General features: G+C 44.9%; 1 protein-coding gene across 5 annotated transcripts in view; it reads right to left on the bottom strand.

Moving 5' to 3' along the window:
* The window catches only part of Parp11 (poly(ADP-ribose) polymerase family member 11), a 34563-nt gene extending 17734 nt beyond the window's left edge, over positions 1–16829 (bottom strand). For 2 of the 5 annotated variants that reach the window (XR_005973661.1, XM_041645154.1), the window contains exons 1-4: positions 16657–16829; positions 2962–3082; positions 940–1068; positions 67–187 (exon numbers count right to left, since the gene is read on the bottom strand). Coding sequence is in view for 3 of the 5 variants with exons in the window: in XM_041645154.1 (XP_041501088.1) it covers positions 67–187; positions 940–1065 (247 nt within the window). In the remaining 2 variants the exon portion in view is untranslated. The remainder of the gene's footprint in view (positions 1–66; positions 188–939; positions 1069–2961; positions 3083–16656) is intronic. The other 3 variants (XM_041645166.1, XM_041645171.1, XM_041645175.1) reach the window with 3 other exon arrangements.
* Between the last annotated feature and the right edge of the window lie 1388 nt (positions 16830–18217).

Below are 18217 nucleotides of genomic sequence, written 5' to 3'. Positions count from 1 at the left end.
GCAGACTGCACTGTGCCAACAGTCTAGGAATATTCTAGAAACACACAACTAGGAGGGGAAACATACCTGAAAAGTCTATCTTGTAGCTGAATTTGGAAGTAGTAAAGGAAATGGAGCCACAAGGGTTTGTTTTGAAGCTTTTTTCGATATCTTCACTGCTAACTGAACATTGAATGTTGGTATCCGGCTTTAAGACAAACCAGAAAGTTGCATTTACCAGCTGTTCACAGTAATGGGTTGGCCACAGAAGTGGAGCTGAGGTCACGTGACAGAGAAAGGATGAATGAAGGGTGCCTAATGCCTCCTGCTCTACCTCCCCCATACACAGGGAGCACAACCAAGCCTGCACGTGGAAAATGATTAACGGTGTCCAGGGGAAAACAGCGACTGTTATGCTAGGCTCGGCCTCAGCCGTCTCACATATTACCACGAGCTTCACAAATTATCTAATGATTGCACTAAGTGGCTCAAAGTAAACCTTTCACCAGCCTGGTAACCATACAATGGGAGAAGAAAAAAAAAACCCAAACTACAAGTTCTTGTGTGGGGGTTCAAACCTCAGTTAAACTCTCTTTGCAACTTGGACCAAGCGAATGAAATTTTCTGAGCTCTCCATCCTCTGACAGAAGATGGAGCAGTGTCATCCGCTTCAGAACTGCTGTGAGGACACACAGGGTGCACACAGCACCTAACGTCACACCCGAGCTCCTCCCTCCCTATTTCCACCAGATCAAACCTGAATGTGCTTGTATGTGCCGAGTCCACCACCCAGGCATGCTCCCTGTCTAAGCTCACCACTGCTTCTAAGAGGTTTTTGTCGGGGGAAGAAACAGACTTCTAGCTACACTGGTTTCCATCAGGGCCGGAACCTTCCAGAGCTCCATGAGCAAGAGTCTACACAGTGGCAAGCCCTTGCCTGTGAAGTTTGGGGTGGGGTACCTGAAACATGTGCCACTTCCCACATTCCGCCAGGTAGAACCAGCCCCACTGTGTGTCCGAGGTGTCCATGTCATCCACGTCACTCTCCATCTTCTTGGGAAAGAGTTCCTCTGACTTGTGAAACATCTTCTGGAAAGCCAGGGAGAGGTGGAGGAGGAATACCCATTAACGACCAATGTGCTTTCTATGGACCATTCTACTTCATTACCAGGAACCAGATTCCAACGTCTTCCCCACAGTGACACCTGACAGCTATCTGCACAGTGGCCCTGAAGATAAACAACTAAAATGTTAGGCTGATGATCCTCCTCGGGTGGGATAAGTCAGTGCACATGAAGCCCCAAGAAGTAATTCAACATTCATTTGTGAATTTGTCAGGCACCCCTGCATCACAATTACTTAAGATCAGATATATCTGTTTTTCTATTTCAAATAGTCATCTTATTTAATAGCACAAAGAGACATTTCTACAATATGTGAGGCCTTTAAAAAAAAAGCTATAATAGTAAAGAATAATATAAAATAAAGTTTTAGTTCAAATATATCTATACTTTGCTTTCATAAACACATGGATATACACATGAGTATGTACGTGCACACATGTACACAGGACAGAAGTTTGCGTAGATAAGAAGCTGTCGTAGTGTCTTCTAAGCACTAAGATGCTGAGAGTGTAATGACAGCAATGACAACAATCTGGCTCTTACTAGGTGTCAAGTGTTGGTCTAAGAACTATAGGGATAACTTATTTAGGCTTAACAACAACCTATATGATACAGGTACTCCTGACATAAATTAGGAAACTAAGGCAGAGCGGTCATGCAAGGGGGAAGTTAAGCTCAGGCAGAATGGCCTCAGGATCTGTACATGTAGGTCACACATTATACTGTTTTATGCTTCATGACCAATAGGTTTTATAATGTTGACTAGAGCATTAACTCATATATACCTAATCTTTGAAAAAAAAAAAAAACATGTTCTTGGGTGGAAATTGTGATAAAGTCACCAGAAAAGGGACCAAGTGGTTAATTTAATTTCACGTGCAATTTGACTTCCTATCATCTAAAGGTTCTTAAATAGTTCATTTAAATTTGTACAACTAGTCTAGTCTATTGCCATACCACCCTGAACATGCCTGATCTCCAAAGCTGAGAAGGGTCAGACCTAGTTAGTACTTGGATGGGTGATATCCAGTCTAGACTACCACAGACAAGCACTGGAGCGTCTTACAAAGGGAATGTGGAAAAAACAAAGCACTTTCTGGGCACAGTATCTCATGCCTTTAATTCCAGCACTTGAGAGGCAGAGGCAGGTGGATCTCTGCGGCTCAAGGCCAGCGTGGTCTACACAGTGAGTTCCAGGTCAGTCAGGGCTATATAGAGAGACCCTGCCTCAAAATTAATTAATTAATTAATTAAATTTGTACAACTAGCATACGACTTGCTAAAAAGTCAGAGTACTTATGTTGAAGACTTGTTGGCCCATCACACTTTTATCCTCGACATTCTTTACCTTCCTTTTACAGAGTTAACCAATGCTATCACTTTACAATGCATCTCTCGGGGTGTGGTGCGTGCGTGCGTGCGTGTGTGTGTTGCAGAATCTTGTATATACACATCTACACTGGCAATATGGCTAGAACACAATCCCTTATACCTTTGATTGTTTTTTTTAACAAAGAATCTGTATTTCCTGAAAACTGAAAAATATTTGTATGCCACTGTATAAAATGTAGGAGCTGGTAACCCAGGATACATTCATTATTTTGTCTAGACCACATTCTCCCACACAGCAGAAACTAAAGTTCCTTCCTCACTTGGGGTTGGGATGAATACCTGAGCTCCGTGAAGGGGTTAGTTAATTCTGATTTTTTCATTCATGTCCAGCAGCTTTCCAAGGAATACTTTTCTGATTATGTCCTTGTTTTCACTCCTTCATGTTTTACAAGTTGACTAGCTGTTGAGAACAACAACAACACCCGAACAGCCTGGACCGGGCTCCAGGTTAGAACACACTATTTACCTTCTGTGCCTTAAGTGGATAATAAAGATGATGACTTAAAATGTAAACTCAGCTGTGCCGTTAACTAGTCCGGACATTCGCTCTCCTCTCCCAGCACTCCTCACACTGGTTGGCCATTTCACTGTGAAGGAATAAGAAAGCAAACCAGGGACACAGGCTTAGTTTTTGTTTGGGAAATACCCTGAAAAATTGGAAAAACAAGCTTGAAGCAAATAGGTAAGACAGAACTGGGCTGTGGGTTCTGGATTTTCTCTATCAGAAAAGGGACAGGCAACAGAAAGGTTCCCTCTATGGCTACAGCACAGTGTGCTCTGTCCTTTGGCTCTGTCCCTGAGCTGTCATTGCAGGCCAGTCTACACACAGGCACTGGAGCCCAAGTCCCAGCTACTGAGGCTGAAACAGGACCATCACTGGAGTCCAGTTCAAGGCCAATCTGAGAAACACAGTGAAACCTGAGGGAGAAAGGGAAGAAGGGAGAAAGGAAAAGAGAACAGAAAAAGGGGGAGGGAAAAGAGAAAGGGAGAGAGCGAGGAAAGGAGGGAGAGAGGAACTGTGATCAATAGCTTTGACTGAGTTTTAACTAGCGAGGCCAGTTGTTGGTTACACCTTACACTGTTTTTTTTTCCTCTATAGTCTCATGTACAGGAGAGAGAAGTCATTACTTTCCAGTTGAAGACAGGGAAAATAAAAAGCAGAAAATAATATAATTACTTTGTCTACAATCAGGGTGTGCATGTACAGTGCAGAGAAGATTAAAGAAGCCCTGAGGCCTGCTGGGGTCCCATCTCCCTCCAGGTGTCCACCTCTCAGCCTCATTTCTACCTTTGCTGCCAAGCTTCACAGATGCCCTGGCTTTCTTTCAAACAATTCATTTCATACCATAACAGCCACAGCATCTTCTATAGCGTGATTCCTCTCCAAAGGAATGGCTATTTTGTATAATTTGGCTCAAAGAGAAAACTGGCTTAAATAAAATAATTTAGAATGCTGTCGCTATAGTAATGATGGCTCACTCTAGTTAGGACACATCGACAAGAAATCAAAAGAACACGTGCAGGTTATCCAACATGGAGAAGGCACTTAATGCACGTTAGAAAGGGCCAGTTCGGTTACAATGCCACATTCGGCCTGACTTTCCTCTTTCTAACTGGGAAGAAACAATGCTTCCTGTACAGAAGGCCGCCAAGGAGAAACAGCCAGCACCAAGCGGCAAAGCATCCCTCTCATTTTCAAATGTGCACACAGATGGAGTCCAACTCCAAGGCCATCCGTACTAACGAAGATCTGTAATCACAGCACCTGAGCACATTCCATCTGAATCATGCAACTGAAAAGTAATAGGAAAGATGAGTTCAAAGTCAAATCCTGGTCCATATCCTGGAACACAATGCTGCATTCTAGACTTATCATTTCTAGTGAGAGTATTACTACATAGTTATTTTATTAGCATAAGCATACTTGAGGAAGTCATACTTGGAGATGAAGGCATCTTTGCCTCTCTATAAAGAATCAGCACTGAGTCTCATGGGCTGAGGCAAGTTCAAGGCAAGCATGGATATTTTAAGAGACACTGTCTCAAAACATACACATGTATATGCGCATACACAAAGTAACATTTTGTTTATTGCATTTTTGTGAGCATGCATTGCCACAGCACACATATGTCATGGCACACATAGGGGGAGCGGGTCATTAGACAACTTTCGGAAGTCAGTTCTCTTGTTTTCATCCCAGGGATGGAACTCAGGTCATCAGGGGTGTGTGTGTGTGTGTGTGTGTGTGTGTGTGTGTGTACATGCACATGCATGTGTTTCCAAAATCTGCTACAAAGCTGGTAAGGGGTGGACCTTCCAGACTAACAGGATAAGAAATTCTGGGAGTGGATCTTCTTCCCAGAAGATCAGCCTTACAACTAGTAAAACTCTCCAAAATCGTTTAACTCTGGAGTGTGTGCTTAGGGGGTCTGCAAATGACGGAATACACACAAGAAATGTCCTGCTGGCTCTTCTATGTGCGGTCAAAGATGAGGCCCCTGTACCCCAGGCTGAGGAAGGGCAGGCTGCTGGTATTCCTCATCCCCCTCAGTCCATGAGGCAGAAGTTCTGTTCCAGACAAACAACAGAAAACAAACTCCCTCTCCCACCCAGAGTCCACTTCCAGGGCTGCTAACTCCCTCACCTAGTGTCCTCTCAAGGAGTAGAATGTCACCTTGGGAAAAGAGGGCTTCTACCTGAACTGTAGATACCCTGACACAGGAACTCTGCCCAAGGGCAAATGGACACAAGGAATGAAGGCCATATCGCAGCCTGAGAGAGCAGCTCTATTTGGAAGAGACAACAGAGGACCCGAGACTAAGGGAATTCAGAGAAACAGTGGTCAGCTTCATGAAAACCAAGGAAAGTGAGGCGTGGACAGAAGTGGAATGGCATAAGTGACAGAGAAGAGGAGACAGTAGTGAAGAGCCCTCTTGATCACTCACTGCTGGACATGAAAGGGCTGTTAACAGCTCTGAGCTTGTACCCATCTAGGTACAAACAGAGCAAGACACTGGACAGACCTGAAAATGCTCCCACATGACAGATGTGCCCATCAACACAGGAAGAAACATGAGGCGGGCAAAGGGCTTCAACATCACTGCTGATAAACACTGACTACACAGGAAGCTACTCTGGTTCATGAGCAAAGGCTGCGAAGCAGGAGTTGATTTTTTTAATTTTTAAAATTCTGTTTATTTACTTAGTGTGTGCATATACCTGCACATGTGAGCCATGGCTCAGAGAGCAACTTTCAAGAGTCACTTCTCTCCTTCCACCAAGTGCCTCCCAAGGGTAAACGTCAAGCTTGGCAGCAAGGATCTTTATCCACGCAGCCATCTCACCGATCCCAAGAACTCATTCTATGAGTTAGCTTACATATAACAGGTTTCATTATGGCATTCTCATAGCTCAGCACCCTCAGCAGTGTGGAAGACGATAAGCCCACCATCATGTCCTCTCCAGAGTGATCCAAAAGAGAGACCTCTGCCAGGCAGTGGTGGCGCACACCAGTAACCAGCACTCAGGAGGCAGAGGCAGGTAGATCTCTGTGAGTTTGAGGTCAGCCTGGTCTACAGAACTGTTACACAGAAAAACCCTGTCTTGAAAAACCAAGGAGGAGAAAAGGAAAACCTACTTCTGGAAAAATATTAATATATCATCCCCCCCCCCCAAAAACCCCAAACCTCACTCAACCACAACAGCAGCCTCTGAAGAGTTAAAGCTTGACTACCTAGGGGACTCAGCACAGCTTTCAACCCGTAACTTGTCAACCTGGAAGTGCTGCCCGAGCAGTAAGGACAAGAGGAGAACAATGTGAAGAAGGCTACATTCATACGTAAGTTCAGCCAAGTAACCAAAACACAAAGTGATGGAGCCCAAGCTATGGCAGCCACCAAAAGAGGTCAGATCAATAGAATAAAATAACTATTTTTAGAGAAGGACACGGTATTATTTGCCCATGATCCCATTGTTATGGTAAACGTAAAACGTTGTGGATCCCCAAGTGGCTGCAGCAGGCCATGAGACCATGCGGCAGGTCTCCAAGTGGCTGCAGCAGGCCACGAGTCCCAGGCAGGGAGCCACATGGTGGGTGAGAGACATCAATGGGGCAGCTAGTTCCACGAGGAGAGACAGACAGATGGGCACACCACGAGACTACGCTGCAGGTCTCCGAAGGTGGCTGGTCCCTGGCAGGGAGCCATACAGTGGGCGAGAGACAGAGACATGGATAGGAACGCCATGCAGAGTGAGATTGGATATTTATTTAGTGGGTTATGGAGGGGAAAGGGGAGAAGGAGAGAATAGGAAAGAGAAGAGAGAGAGAGAGAGAGAGAGAGAGAGAGAGAGAGAGAGAGAGAAACAGAAACGAGGAAGGGGAAAAGTGGGAAGAAAGGAGAAACAGAAGCTGCCTCTTAGAGGGAGACGGAAAAGGGGACTCAGGCTGGAAGCAGATCAGTTTGCCTTGGCAGACGGGAGGGAGTGGGCATGGCTTGTCTCTTAAAGGGACAGAGCAGACCGTTACACCCATTACTTAAGTAGCAGAGGCAGGAGGATCACTGAGTTCAATGTACAAGGAGGTTCTGTCTCAAACAAATTAATTACTTTAATTGAATACCCAGGTTTCCACACACATACACAAAAAGGAATATATGAGACCAAAACCAGGGCAATTAAAACTGAAAATGTCTAACCATACAGAGACCATCCCTAAAGAGATGGTGACTACACTTGATGGTGCACTTCTTTCATCCTTGAGCCAGCCTGACCTACAAAGTTCACAAGTTCAAGGTCAACCTGGGCTAAGAAACAAGCTCCAGGTTAGCCTGGACTACAAAAAGCTTTATCTATTAATTAATTACCTAAAATTAAAGAGACAGTGTAATAGTGGCCATTCCTTTGAGACTGCCCTTTGCATGGTAGCACCTACCTGCAATTTTAGCATTAGGGATACCAGAGGTAGAAGGATTAGTTTGGAGGCAGCCTGGGCTACACAGCCAGATCTTGTGTTCAGATGGTACCTACGCCTCTGGGCATTCCTGCTTCAGGGTGAATGACTTTCTGGTACTCAGAAGTTGTTGAAATTGTAGATGTTTATTACAGAACAAGGATAAAGAATACAATCAGCAAAGGGGGGGGGGGCAAAAAGCACAGGGAATAAAGTCCAGAGGAAATCATGGGCAAGGACCACAGTGTCCCTTCCCAGGACACAGCACACAGCTGCTTCTCAGTAAACACTGCAGCCATGAGAGGTCACCTGAGCTGAGGGGCAGGATTTCTACTGAGAATCACAGGCACTGACACACAGTACCCATGGGACTGAACTGCGTGAAGTTCCATATCCCGAGGGAAAACAGACATTCCCCTGAACCACTCCAGCATAAATATCTGGACAAATTGCTGGGGCAAGCCCCAGGGCCTCAGGCATGCACTGTGCTTCTCTCGAGGTAGACATTTCCAAAGCTCGCTCCCTGAAGTTCCAGACTATGATGGAGACAAGCTTGTAATTTGCCTTGCTGCATATTTTAAGCAATTAACACTTAAACACGGGTGATTTCAGTATTCACTAAAACTCCCTCCTGGTACTATTATATATATTTGTTTTATTTTTAAGTGTGTCTTTGTATTCTTTATATCTCTAAATCACGACACCCCTACCCTAGCAAGAGAGATTTTTGTAGAGGCTGGTCCCTGACACTCTACCTCAGTCCAAAATGATGATACTGCCTCCAGGAATCTCAGAATGAGACTGAGAGCTGTCTCCTTCCGTTTTATAATCCTCTCTAGCTCTGGGATTAAGGGTATGTACCACTGCCACCTGGTTTCTATGGCAAACTAGTGTGGCTACAGGGATTAAAGGTGTGTGTCATTGCTGCCTGGTCTGTAAGGCTGGCCAGTGTGGCTATTTTACTTTTCCTCAGGCAAGCTTTATTTATTAAAATACAGATGAAGTGCCACTAAGTTAATAATAAAGTTGGAGAACTTCCAAGATGGTGCCTTCCTCCCTATTCTCCTGGCCTGAGACAAAAGCCAGGCTGTTTAACAAAGGTTTTGTGGGCTTTTTCTCCCATCCAGAGGCCCATGATGACAGACTGGCTTAACAACTTCAAGATCAACAGACATGTCACACAAGAGCTGTGGGCCAATCAGTCATCGTGTTTTTCCTCAGACCCTAAATTAGAGAGGACCCTTCAAGGACTTTAAAACACCACAGCCCTAAAGCACTTTGGCTACCCAAGGACCCTTCTGCTTTGTGGAGAACCTTTCTCTTTGTGTGCTTGCTGAATATGTTTCCTAGCCACAAATAAAGTCTTTCTTTAACACTGATTGCATCTGTTTCTCTCTACTCTGTCAGATTCTCCCTCTGCTACCTGTTGAGTTTGAGATTTTTCTTGCCTTTAAATTCTTTAACTGGCATAGAAAATGAACCCAATCAATTCCTAGAAGGTAATAGCATCACCTTAGGGACCAAGTTTTTAACACATGAAACTTTGTGTGTGTGTGGGGGGGGGGTGGACACAGTATGACCTCATCCAAACCATATTTGTAATGATCTGTCCTGACCCTTTAAGAGACAAGCCACGCCCACTCCCCCATCTTCCAGGCAAGCTGATCTTCAGCTTCTAGACTGAGTCCTCCCTTTTTCCATCTTGCTCTTGAAGAGGCAGCTTCTGTCTCTCCCTACTTCTCCCCTCCCCCGTTCTCCCCTTCTCCCTCTCCCTTCCATTACCCACTAAATAAATATCCAACCTCACTCGGCATGGGGTGCCTATCCATGTCTCTGTCTCTCACCAACAGTGCAGCTCCCTACCTGGGACTGGCTGCTCTAGGGACATGCTGCCTATCCCTGTTTGGGGACCTGCGGCATGGTCTCATGGCCCGCTGCCCGCTGCAGCCATTCAGGAACCTGCAGCATTTACTTAATCCATTACAATATCAACACATTAAACTTGTTGGATCCAAAAGAAAACTCCAGGGCTGAGGACACAGCTTAGTGGTAGAGCACTGGTCTAGTATGAGGAGCCTTGGGTTCAATTTCTAGCCATCTGGCATCCATCATACAATACAAAAACATTTTCTCCTCTGCTCTGCTCTGTGGTCCAGGCTCTGAACCTGCCTCTTCACAACCTCATGGCTCCTCTCTGTTTATGTCCTGCTGCTCCTGGGAAAGCTTACTACAAGGTTAGTAGCTTAAAATAAGACTTCTCCAATTTTAGAAGCTAAGTCAACAACCTTGGCTTGAAGTCCCGCCCTTTACCTCCAAAGCCAGGACACTGGACCTCCTTGATGTTGCTTTGCTCCATGTCATGGTTGTAATGATCTGTCCTGTCCCTTTAAGAGACAAGCCACGCCCACTCCCCTCCTCTGCTGAGGCAAGCTGATCTTCGGCTTTCAGTCTGAGTCCCTTCCCTTTCTGTCTCCCTCTCAAAGATGCAGCTCTGTCTCTCCCTTCTCCCCACTTCTCCCCGCCTCTTTCGCCCCCTTTTCCCCCCCTTCTCCCCATTCTCCCCTATAACCCACTAAATAAATATCCAACCTCACTCTGCATGGCATGCCTATCCATGTTTCATTTCTCTTGCCCACCATGTGGTTTCCTGCCCAGGAGACTTGTGGTGTGGTCTCATGGCGTGCCCATCTGTCTGTCTCTCCTCGTGGGACTGACTGTCAAATTGAGGTCTCTCTGCCTGGTACTTGTGGTCTGCTGCAGCCACTCGGGGAACTGAGCCATCCCTGCCTGGGACTAGCTGGTCTTGGGACCTGCTGCCTGCCACCACTTCGGGGACTTGCAGCATGGTTTCATGGCCCACTGCCCACTGCAGCCACTTGGGGATCCACAGCATTTTACTTTTACCATTACAATGGTGCTTCTTTGTTCCCGACTTTAACTTGGAAGGCCCCTTGTGATTGATTACATCAGGCTGCCCTGAATCATACAAGCTAAATCTCCCTATTTATCCTAGTTTTGTTTCTCTTGTTTCAATAAACACCATGATCAAAAGCCTGGGGAGGAAAGGGTTTATTTTATCTTACAGCTGACAGTCCATCACTGAGAGAGGGCAAGATAAGAATTTGAAGCAGAAACTATGGAGGAACACTGTTTTATTGGCTTGTTCCCAGGCTCACATCCAATTACCTTTTTTATACAGCCCAGGCCTGCCTGGCTAGGGACAGCACTGCCCACAGTGGGCTGGATCCTCTTCATCATTTAGGAATCAAGAAAATGCCCCACAGATCGATCTATCTGATGGAGGAGATGCTTCAATGGAAGCTCCCTCTTTCCAAGTATGTCAAACTGACAACCAAGAATAGTTATCACACTACTGCAGGAAACTGACGGAATTTTCTTTCAGCATGCAGCTGAAAACTCCAGTCATGTTCCATAGAGCCAGGCATGGCCTGGCTTCCTCTTACTGACCCTACTTCCTGTTTCCCTGTGTTCCTGCCTCACAGACTTGCCTGGTGCTACTCCCACTGCACCACCTCCTGAACAACCTTCATCAGGCTAGCTCTTAATCAGTCTTCAGTGTCTCTAAAAGTCACCACATTCACACAGTGACCTCCCTGACTTCTCAGCCTACCCCCAAGTTCTTCTTACACTGTCATTCTTTCTCCTTCACAGTTTTTACATTATTGGAGTTAGGGTTCATCTGTGTGGTTATTAATGCTAGGTCTACCTATTTACATCACACTGCAAACCTATAAGGAGCAAATACAAAACCCTCACACTCACCAACTGGTTGCTGGGTCAAAAAATAAACAAATAATAAGTGCCAACAAGGGTTATTTTAACAACAGATTTAGTTTGTGAACTGTGAGTTAAATAAACCAAAGATTTCAGTGTTAGCATTTTAGGCCCAGTGTTATAGCTCCAAATCTCTACCACAAACCCAAGTCTTCTGCCTGCAGCCCAAATCTGCCACCCCTCCTATGTAAGTGGAGGCTGCTTATTTCCCAGCCACCCTGACCCAAAATAATCACACAGAAATCGTATTAATTACAATACTGTTCGGCCAATAGCTTAAGCATATTTCTAGCTAGCTCTTATATTTTAAATTAACCCATCTCTATTACTCTGTGCATTACCACACAATCGTGGCCTACTGTCAAGGTTCCATTAGGCTCCCATGGGTGTCTTTCTCCTTTGGCAGCTACATGGTGTCTCTCTGACTCTGCCTACTTTCTCCTAGCGTTCAGTTTAGTTTTCCCGGCTAGCTCTATTCTGCCCTGCTGTAGGCCCAATAAGCTTCTTTATTCATTAACCAATAAAAGCAACACATATACAGAAGGACTCCTCACATCATCCCTACACTGAGAACTGTCAGACTCATTTCTCTGGTGCTGTGCTGAATCTGCCACATCAATCCTAGGGCAGACACACCATGATCATGAGATACACTATTCATGATCATGAGACAGATCACTAAAAAAAAATGTTCTAGAAACATGAGTATTAGTATCACAGGGTTTGACACAGTGTTAAGACTGTGACAGACCATGCTATCTTGAATGCTTAGTCAGCAAGGAGTGGAATGTTTGAAAAGGTTAAGACAGATTAGGAAGTATGGCCTTGTTGGAGTTGTGAGAACTGTGTCTCCACCCACCTACATTTCAGGATGTAAAATCTGAGCTACTGCTCCATCACCTGCTTATATGCCACCAAATTCCCGACCATGATAAAAATGAACTAAACCTCTGAAACTGTAAGCAAGCCCCCAAACGACTGCTTTCTTTTGTAGAGTTGCCTTGTTCATGGTATCTCTTCACAGCAGTAGAAAGGTGACTAGGACAACCCCTCCATCTTTAGTCTTGGAAGTACTTCCTCCATGTCTCAGTATCTGACATCCACGCTCCATTTCATGGGCTTGGGTCACTTTGTCTGCTTTGGTCTTCTCATGTCAGTTACTTCAACAGGTCTTCCCAGCATGCCAGTCACCCTCAGATCCCACCTTCTTCTTACAAGTCACACTGCATCCAGTGAGTGACCTCATGGGGCAGACAGGCTCTGACTCAGTTCATGTTTGCACTCCTCTCTTCAAGTGTCAGAACCATGCTTAGTAAGTAGGAAACACTTCCTGAGGACTTGCTGGGTGAAATGAACCAGTGACCAAGGATTTAGTTCCATCAAAGGGACAAGCAGTGAGAGGGGTCAAGACTAAAGATGACCCTAAGCAGGCATGTTCACAGAATAGCCTCAGAGCTTGCCAAAAAGGATGTGCTAAAGAAAAAAAAAATCAAAGATGGGAAGTTTCAGGAGGGCATGCAGCTTAGCCCAGAACTATAACTGAAAACAAATCTCAGAAAAGGACAGGATGGCTCTGTCAGTAAAGGCCACCATGCCTGACAATCTGAGTTCAATCCCCAGAAGTCACATACATGGTCAGGGGAGAGAAATGACTCCTCTGATATTTTATTGTACCATGGTATGTGTGTGCATGCATTCACACAATAAATAAAAAATAAATGAAATGAAAATAAAAAGGGAAAATAGAAGAAAATCAGTGAGGATACAGTACCGGGAACAATGAAAAGGAAGGTTTGAAGGGAAATCTGTAATTGGCATCCAAGTTGCTGAATCAACCTAAGGTACCTAGGGTACCACTGTATGTGGTAATTCAGAGATTCTTGGAGACTTCCTGGAAAGCAGTGTTGACAGAAGCCAGACTGCAGGAATGGACTATGGCTAAGAATGACAAGTAAGTAGTCATTCTCTCAAGCAGACTGACAGGAGAGAGACAAAAATCACAGTTCCAAGGAAGTGAGAAGCAGTTGTGAATAAAAAGTGACAGAGAAAAGGTGGCTCTGCAGACAAAGTAGGGACTGACATCTGAAAGCCAGCACTGTTCTGGGATCAAGATGGAACAGAAAGAGGGCTTAGCTCTGAAGACAACTGTGGCATCATTCTGGGAAAACCGTTTGCTCTCCCTGAGCCAACTCAGATTATTCTGACAACATGAATCAATAAACAGAAATGACTTTTGGAAGAATTTAACAACTTCTATAAATACATTGCCAGTGTAATAAACAGTGTACTCTTGCAGTAATCTGAATGAAAACATGCTCATTCTGAGGAGCACTACTAGGCGGTGGTCTTGTTGGAGTAGGTGTGGCCTTGCTGGAGGAAGTGTGTCATGGGGGTGAACTCTGAGGTTTCAGATGTTCAAGACAGACCCAGTGTGTCTGTCTCTTCCTGCTGCCTGCTCATTCGGATTTAGAACTCTCCTTCTCCAGTAATATGTCTGTCTGTGCACCTCCACACTTCCTGCTATGGACTAGATGGACTAAACCTCTGTAAAGTCAGTCCCAATTAAATGCTTTCCTTCCCAAGAGTTGCCGTGGTCAGGGTGTCTCTTTACAGAAATAGAACTCTCACTCTCACTAAGACAACTCTCAAACAAATGTGTTACTTTTCAATCCTCTTCATCTATGTGACAGAACCCTGCTCTTGACTAACAATTCCAGGGAAATATTTACTCCATTCCCAGCAAAGAGAGAAGACGCAGATAAACAGCTGAGAAAGGAAGGACAGGGTCAGGGTTCAGAGTCAAAGCAGCGACAGCAACCCTCTAACTTTTCCTTTAGGCTGCCATTTTTGTAAATGACTCCTTCTTCCTATGATACCAAGAGCTCACAGAATTGCCTGCTGCCCCTGTCAACATGACCTGCCTGGGCAGAAGGGCAAAACAAAGCAATGCAGACATTATGTTGTATTCAAAGTAGACGAGTAAAAGGGGGTAACACTTGTTTACCTCTTCTTAGGTATTCATTCTGGGTTGTCCCCCCTGGGGTCCAGGAAATACTGCAAAATCTGCAGTACTATTCCATGATGCTTAGAACATTTGGGAAGCAGTTTTCACAAAGCAGCCATTTTCCCATAGGAGGAAGAGGAGTATCATTTTCAGGTCACAGGCTTCACCTTTAAGGCCATGGAGACCATCAAAACAAGGGGAAACCAGACAAAATCAGTTCACCATCATTTAACAAAACCTTCCCTCATTCAGAAAGAATTCGGTCAGGAATGCGAATGCTATCCACACTGATATTTAAGTACACTGTGGTTGGGGGTTTGTTATCCTCTTCTACTTGGATTTTAAATCTTCCCAGATGTGCATGGCTTAGGGTGATAATTTTATTCCCTGGCAAAGCTAGACAAGCTATGCAGATACTGCTTCTGTCTCAAGAAACTCACAGGTATCAGTGGAACCCATAAATGTAAAATTTACTTAAAATAAAAATGAAATAAAATAAAAGCTAAGTGGTGGGGGCTGGAAAGATGGCTCTATGGTTAAGACACTGGATTCTCTTCCAGAGGACCCGGGTTTGCTTCCCAGCACCCACAGGGCACTCCATGTTCCAGGGGATCCAATACCCTCTTCTGGGGGCATTACATGAATGTGTTGTACAAACATACATGAAGTCAAAACACCCCTATACATATAATAAAACACTGTGCCTGTTGACAACATTCAGGTGTTCACAAGAAAAGGAAAAAACAAAAACAAAAAGAAACAAACAAAAACAGTACCAGCAGGTAATAAAACACAACAGCACTCAGCCATGTAAGTGGCAGAGGGGCCAAAAAAAGAACCCAAGGCTGTATGTTCATTATGATTGACAAAAGTCAACTTGCTGGGCAAAACTTAAGACTTACATATGATTCCACAGAAAACTGGGCCTTTTTTTATTACAAAGAAATAGTGACATAACAAACCAAATACAGGAGTCATTCACTAGATCCTTTGTAATTCTCCCCAAAGTATAACTGGCCCAATGGTGGAAACCTAAGTGTGACCCAGAAGGAAAGATGAACAGGGTAGGCAGAGGCCTCAGACTGCATTACTGAGCCAGTCACTGTCAAGAACTTAACAAGTATTTGTCACGCAACAGGATCTGTCCTCTAGTTGAATATACATTTCACGTTCACAAAGAGATAACTCAGAAGGTTTATAGCAGGTGACCTTAAACCATACCGGTGACAGGTATTTGTGGGAAATCAATAGAAAGGGGCTACTAATAAAAACCGACTCCTTATCCATATATGCACGTATAGAAATGGATACAGATATAAAACTGAAGAAATGTTAATAGTTAACCGTAAAAGAGTATATGAACATCTATAAGCTAGTTTTATCCCAATGCTAAAGGTTTGGCTAAAATCATATTCAAACAAGTACCTTCCTCTGACCCAAACTGATGACAGTATTCTAATGTACAAAACAAAAACATCTGATGGCTGCCATGATGGGATGGAATCACATATGCACCCGAATCCCAATCAATGGGCTCATTACTACTGGGTACGAACTTTAAAACATCGGGGAATTTTCTGATAGACATAACTGGAGATACATTCCAGAATCAGGAAGAGGGTTATTTCAAGTATAGACAGTGGGAGTTATTAAAAGTCAACTTAATGGTTGGTTAGCCCAGCCTCTGGGGTAGTTTCACATAGGAAGTCCACAGATTTCTTGAAATGCGATTCTGCCAGTCAACTGCGAAGTTCTGACGTCAGTGTATAGTTTTCTCACTACTATATTCCCATAACAAGAGCTGAATATTCTTGACATATCCGTATGCGTGGCGTTGGAGTTTGAATGAATGAATGAAGGCAAAGTAGCAAAAATAAAAATGCCTGCAGGCATAGGAACTACTGAAGGCAAACAAAGGATTCCAGATCATTGTTCTAACCACGGAAAGAAAACATCCTAGAACGCCATCCACTGAGACTCCGTGCATAAAGAGGATCTGAAACCTCTGTAGCTCCAAAAAAAAAAAAAAAAAAAAAAAGGAGAAGCAGCAATGAGGGTGCGGGGCCGAAACAAATTAGCAGGTTCGAAAGCCAGTAATTCCAAATAGAAATCAAAATACAAAAAATAAATAAATAATAATAATAATAAAAGAAAAAGCGAAGACGGAGAAGCCCCCGGAAGTAAAATCAACAATCGGAAAATGAAAAGCAAAAACGTGGAAGCGGCCATGGAACGTTCCCACCGTTCAAAGCCACGGTACCGAGGCCTGCAGGAGGCCCGAGACCCAGGACGTCCGCGACCCGGAACGCAAACCCCGAGCCCGAGGCAGCGCGGGGGCGAGTTCCCAGGAACGCCTCCCGCACCTCTCAGGCAACCCCGCCCACTGGGCCCGCCCCGTCCCGCCGGCTACTCACCGGATTCGCTTCCCACATAACGGTGCGAAATCAAGCGGAGAGAGCCTGAGGGAGGGGTTAGCCGCGGGGTCGGTATGGTGGGCGTTTTCCGAGGGTCTCCGGGAGCGAAGGGACCGAAAGGCACCTTTTACGGAAGCCTTCCTCCTCCCCCTCCCCGTCACAAGCTGGCGTCTTCGGACCCTCGAACCTCCCGACTTCCGCCTGGATCTAGCCAATCAGCGGTGGCCCCGCCCACCACACGAGATCGCCCCGCCCCTTCGGAATTTCCGCGCTTGTCGTTGCGGGCGGGGGCCTTTACCTGGGTTGTAAAGGAGTTTAAATCCAGCCATCTTCCGCCATCATGTCCTCAGGTTTGGCAGGTTGTATTTCCTCCCTGTAGAGTCGACGTTTACTAAGATCACCTTCTAATGAGTCTAGTGACCCAATGCTAGGCCTGAGGAGCTCCGTTCAACCAATGGCATTTGTGTCAAGCTTCAGGCCTCTTTGTTTCCTTCTCTTACGAAGTGTACATCATGATAATTCTACCAAAGGATGTAGCAAGCTTACTTATATCAAGTACTTTTGTGTTTGCGATGTGGGGGGTGGGGTGGGGGGAATGTGAGTTATTGGCTAGGTGTCGCTGGACTTGGAAGTGAGCACTTGAAGCATGATCAATAAAAACTGAGAGAGAGAGATTGCGGTTCATCCTGAAGATCTGAAAAGCAAAACAGCCAGCCACCGGCTCTTACCTCGACCTCAGACTGAAATGGCAATCCTGCCTCACGGAATCTCAGAATGAGATTGTTTTGAGAGCTCTTTCCTCCCGTTTTATAATCCTCTCTAGGGCTGGGATTAAAGGCGTGCACCATCAGCTTTCTATGGCAACTAGTGTGGCATTGTGGTTACTGGGATTCAAGTGTGTGTTACCACCATAACCTGGTCTGTAAGGCTGACCAGTGGGACTGTTTGACTCTCAGTTTTTCAGGCAGTTTTTCTTTATTAAAATACAATTGAAATGCCACTACACACACTGACCTATATATTGTCCCTGTCCTCATGGATTTTAGAAATGAGAGAAGAAAGCAAAAAGTAATTTGGAAATATAGGAAGGTATAACATGAAATTATAGACAGCCTGGCAAGAAGGGAGGTCTCCAAGCACATTTACCTCTAGTGTCTTGAAAGCTAGGGCCATAAATAGGTACTCACACTGAAATCGCATGGATGAAAAGAACTAAGCCAATTTTTTTGGGGGGAAGGGACTAATTTCTTACATTTATATAGATTAATTTTTTTCATTTATTTTACATCCAGACTGAAGCTTCCCCTCCCCCTCCTCTCATTCCATTTCCCCTCTGCCCCCTCTCCCCAATCCACCCCTTCTCCACCTGTGTTCAGAAAGGAACAGGCCTCCCATGGGTGCCAACAAAGCATGGCATATCGAGTTGAGGTAGGACTAAGTTCTTCTGCTTGTATTAAGGCTGGACAAGGCAATCTAACATTAGAAACAGGGTCCCAAAAGCCAGCCAAAGAGGAACAGGCCTTGCTCCCACTACCAGAGTTCTACAAGTCAGACATACGTA

This window comes from Microtus oregoni, unplaced genomic scaffold (assembly GCF_018167655.1).
Source record: "Microtus oregoni isolate MIOR12 unplaced genomic scaffold, Mior012 000002F_ref0000024, whole genome shotgun sequence".
NCBI classification, from domain to species: Eukaryota; Metazoa; Chordata; class Mammalia; order Rodentia; family Cricetidae; genus Microtus; species Microtus oregoni.
The sequence above is the reverse complement of the archived record's forward strand: the minus strand, read 5'-3'. Positions and strand labels throughout refer to the sequence as shown.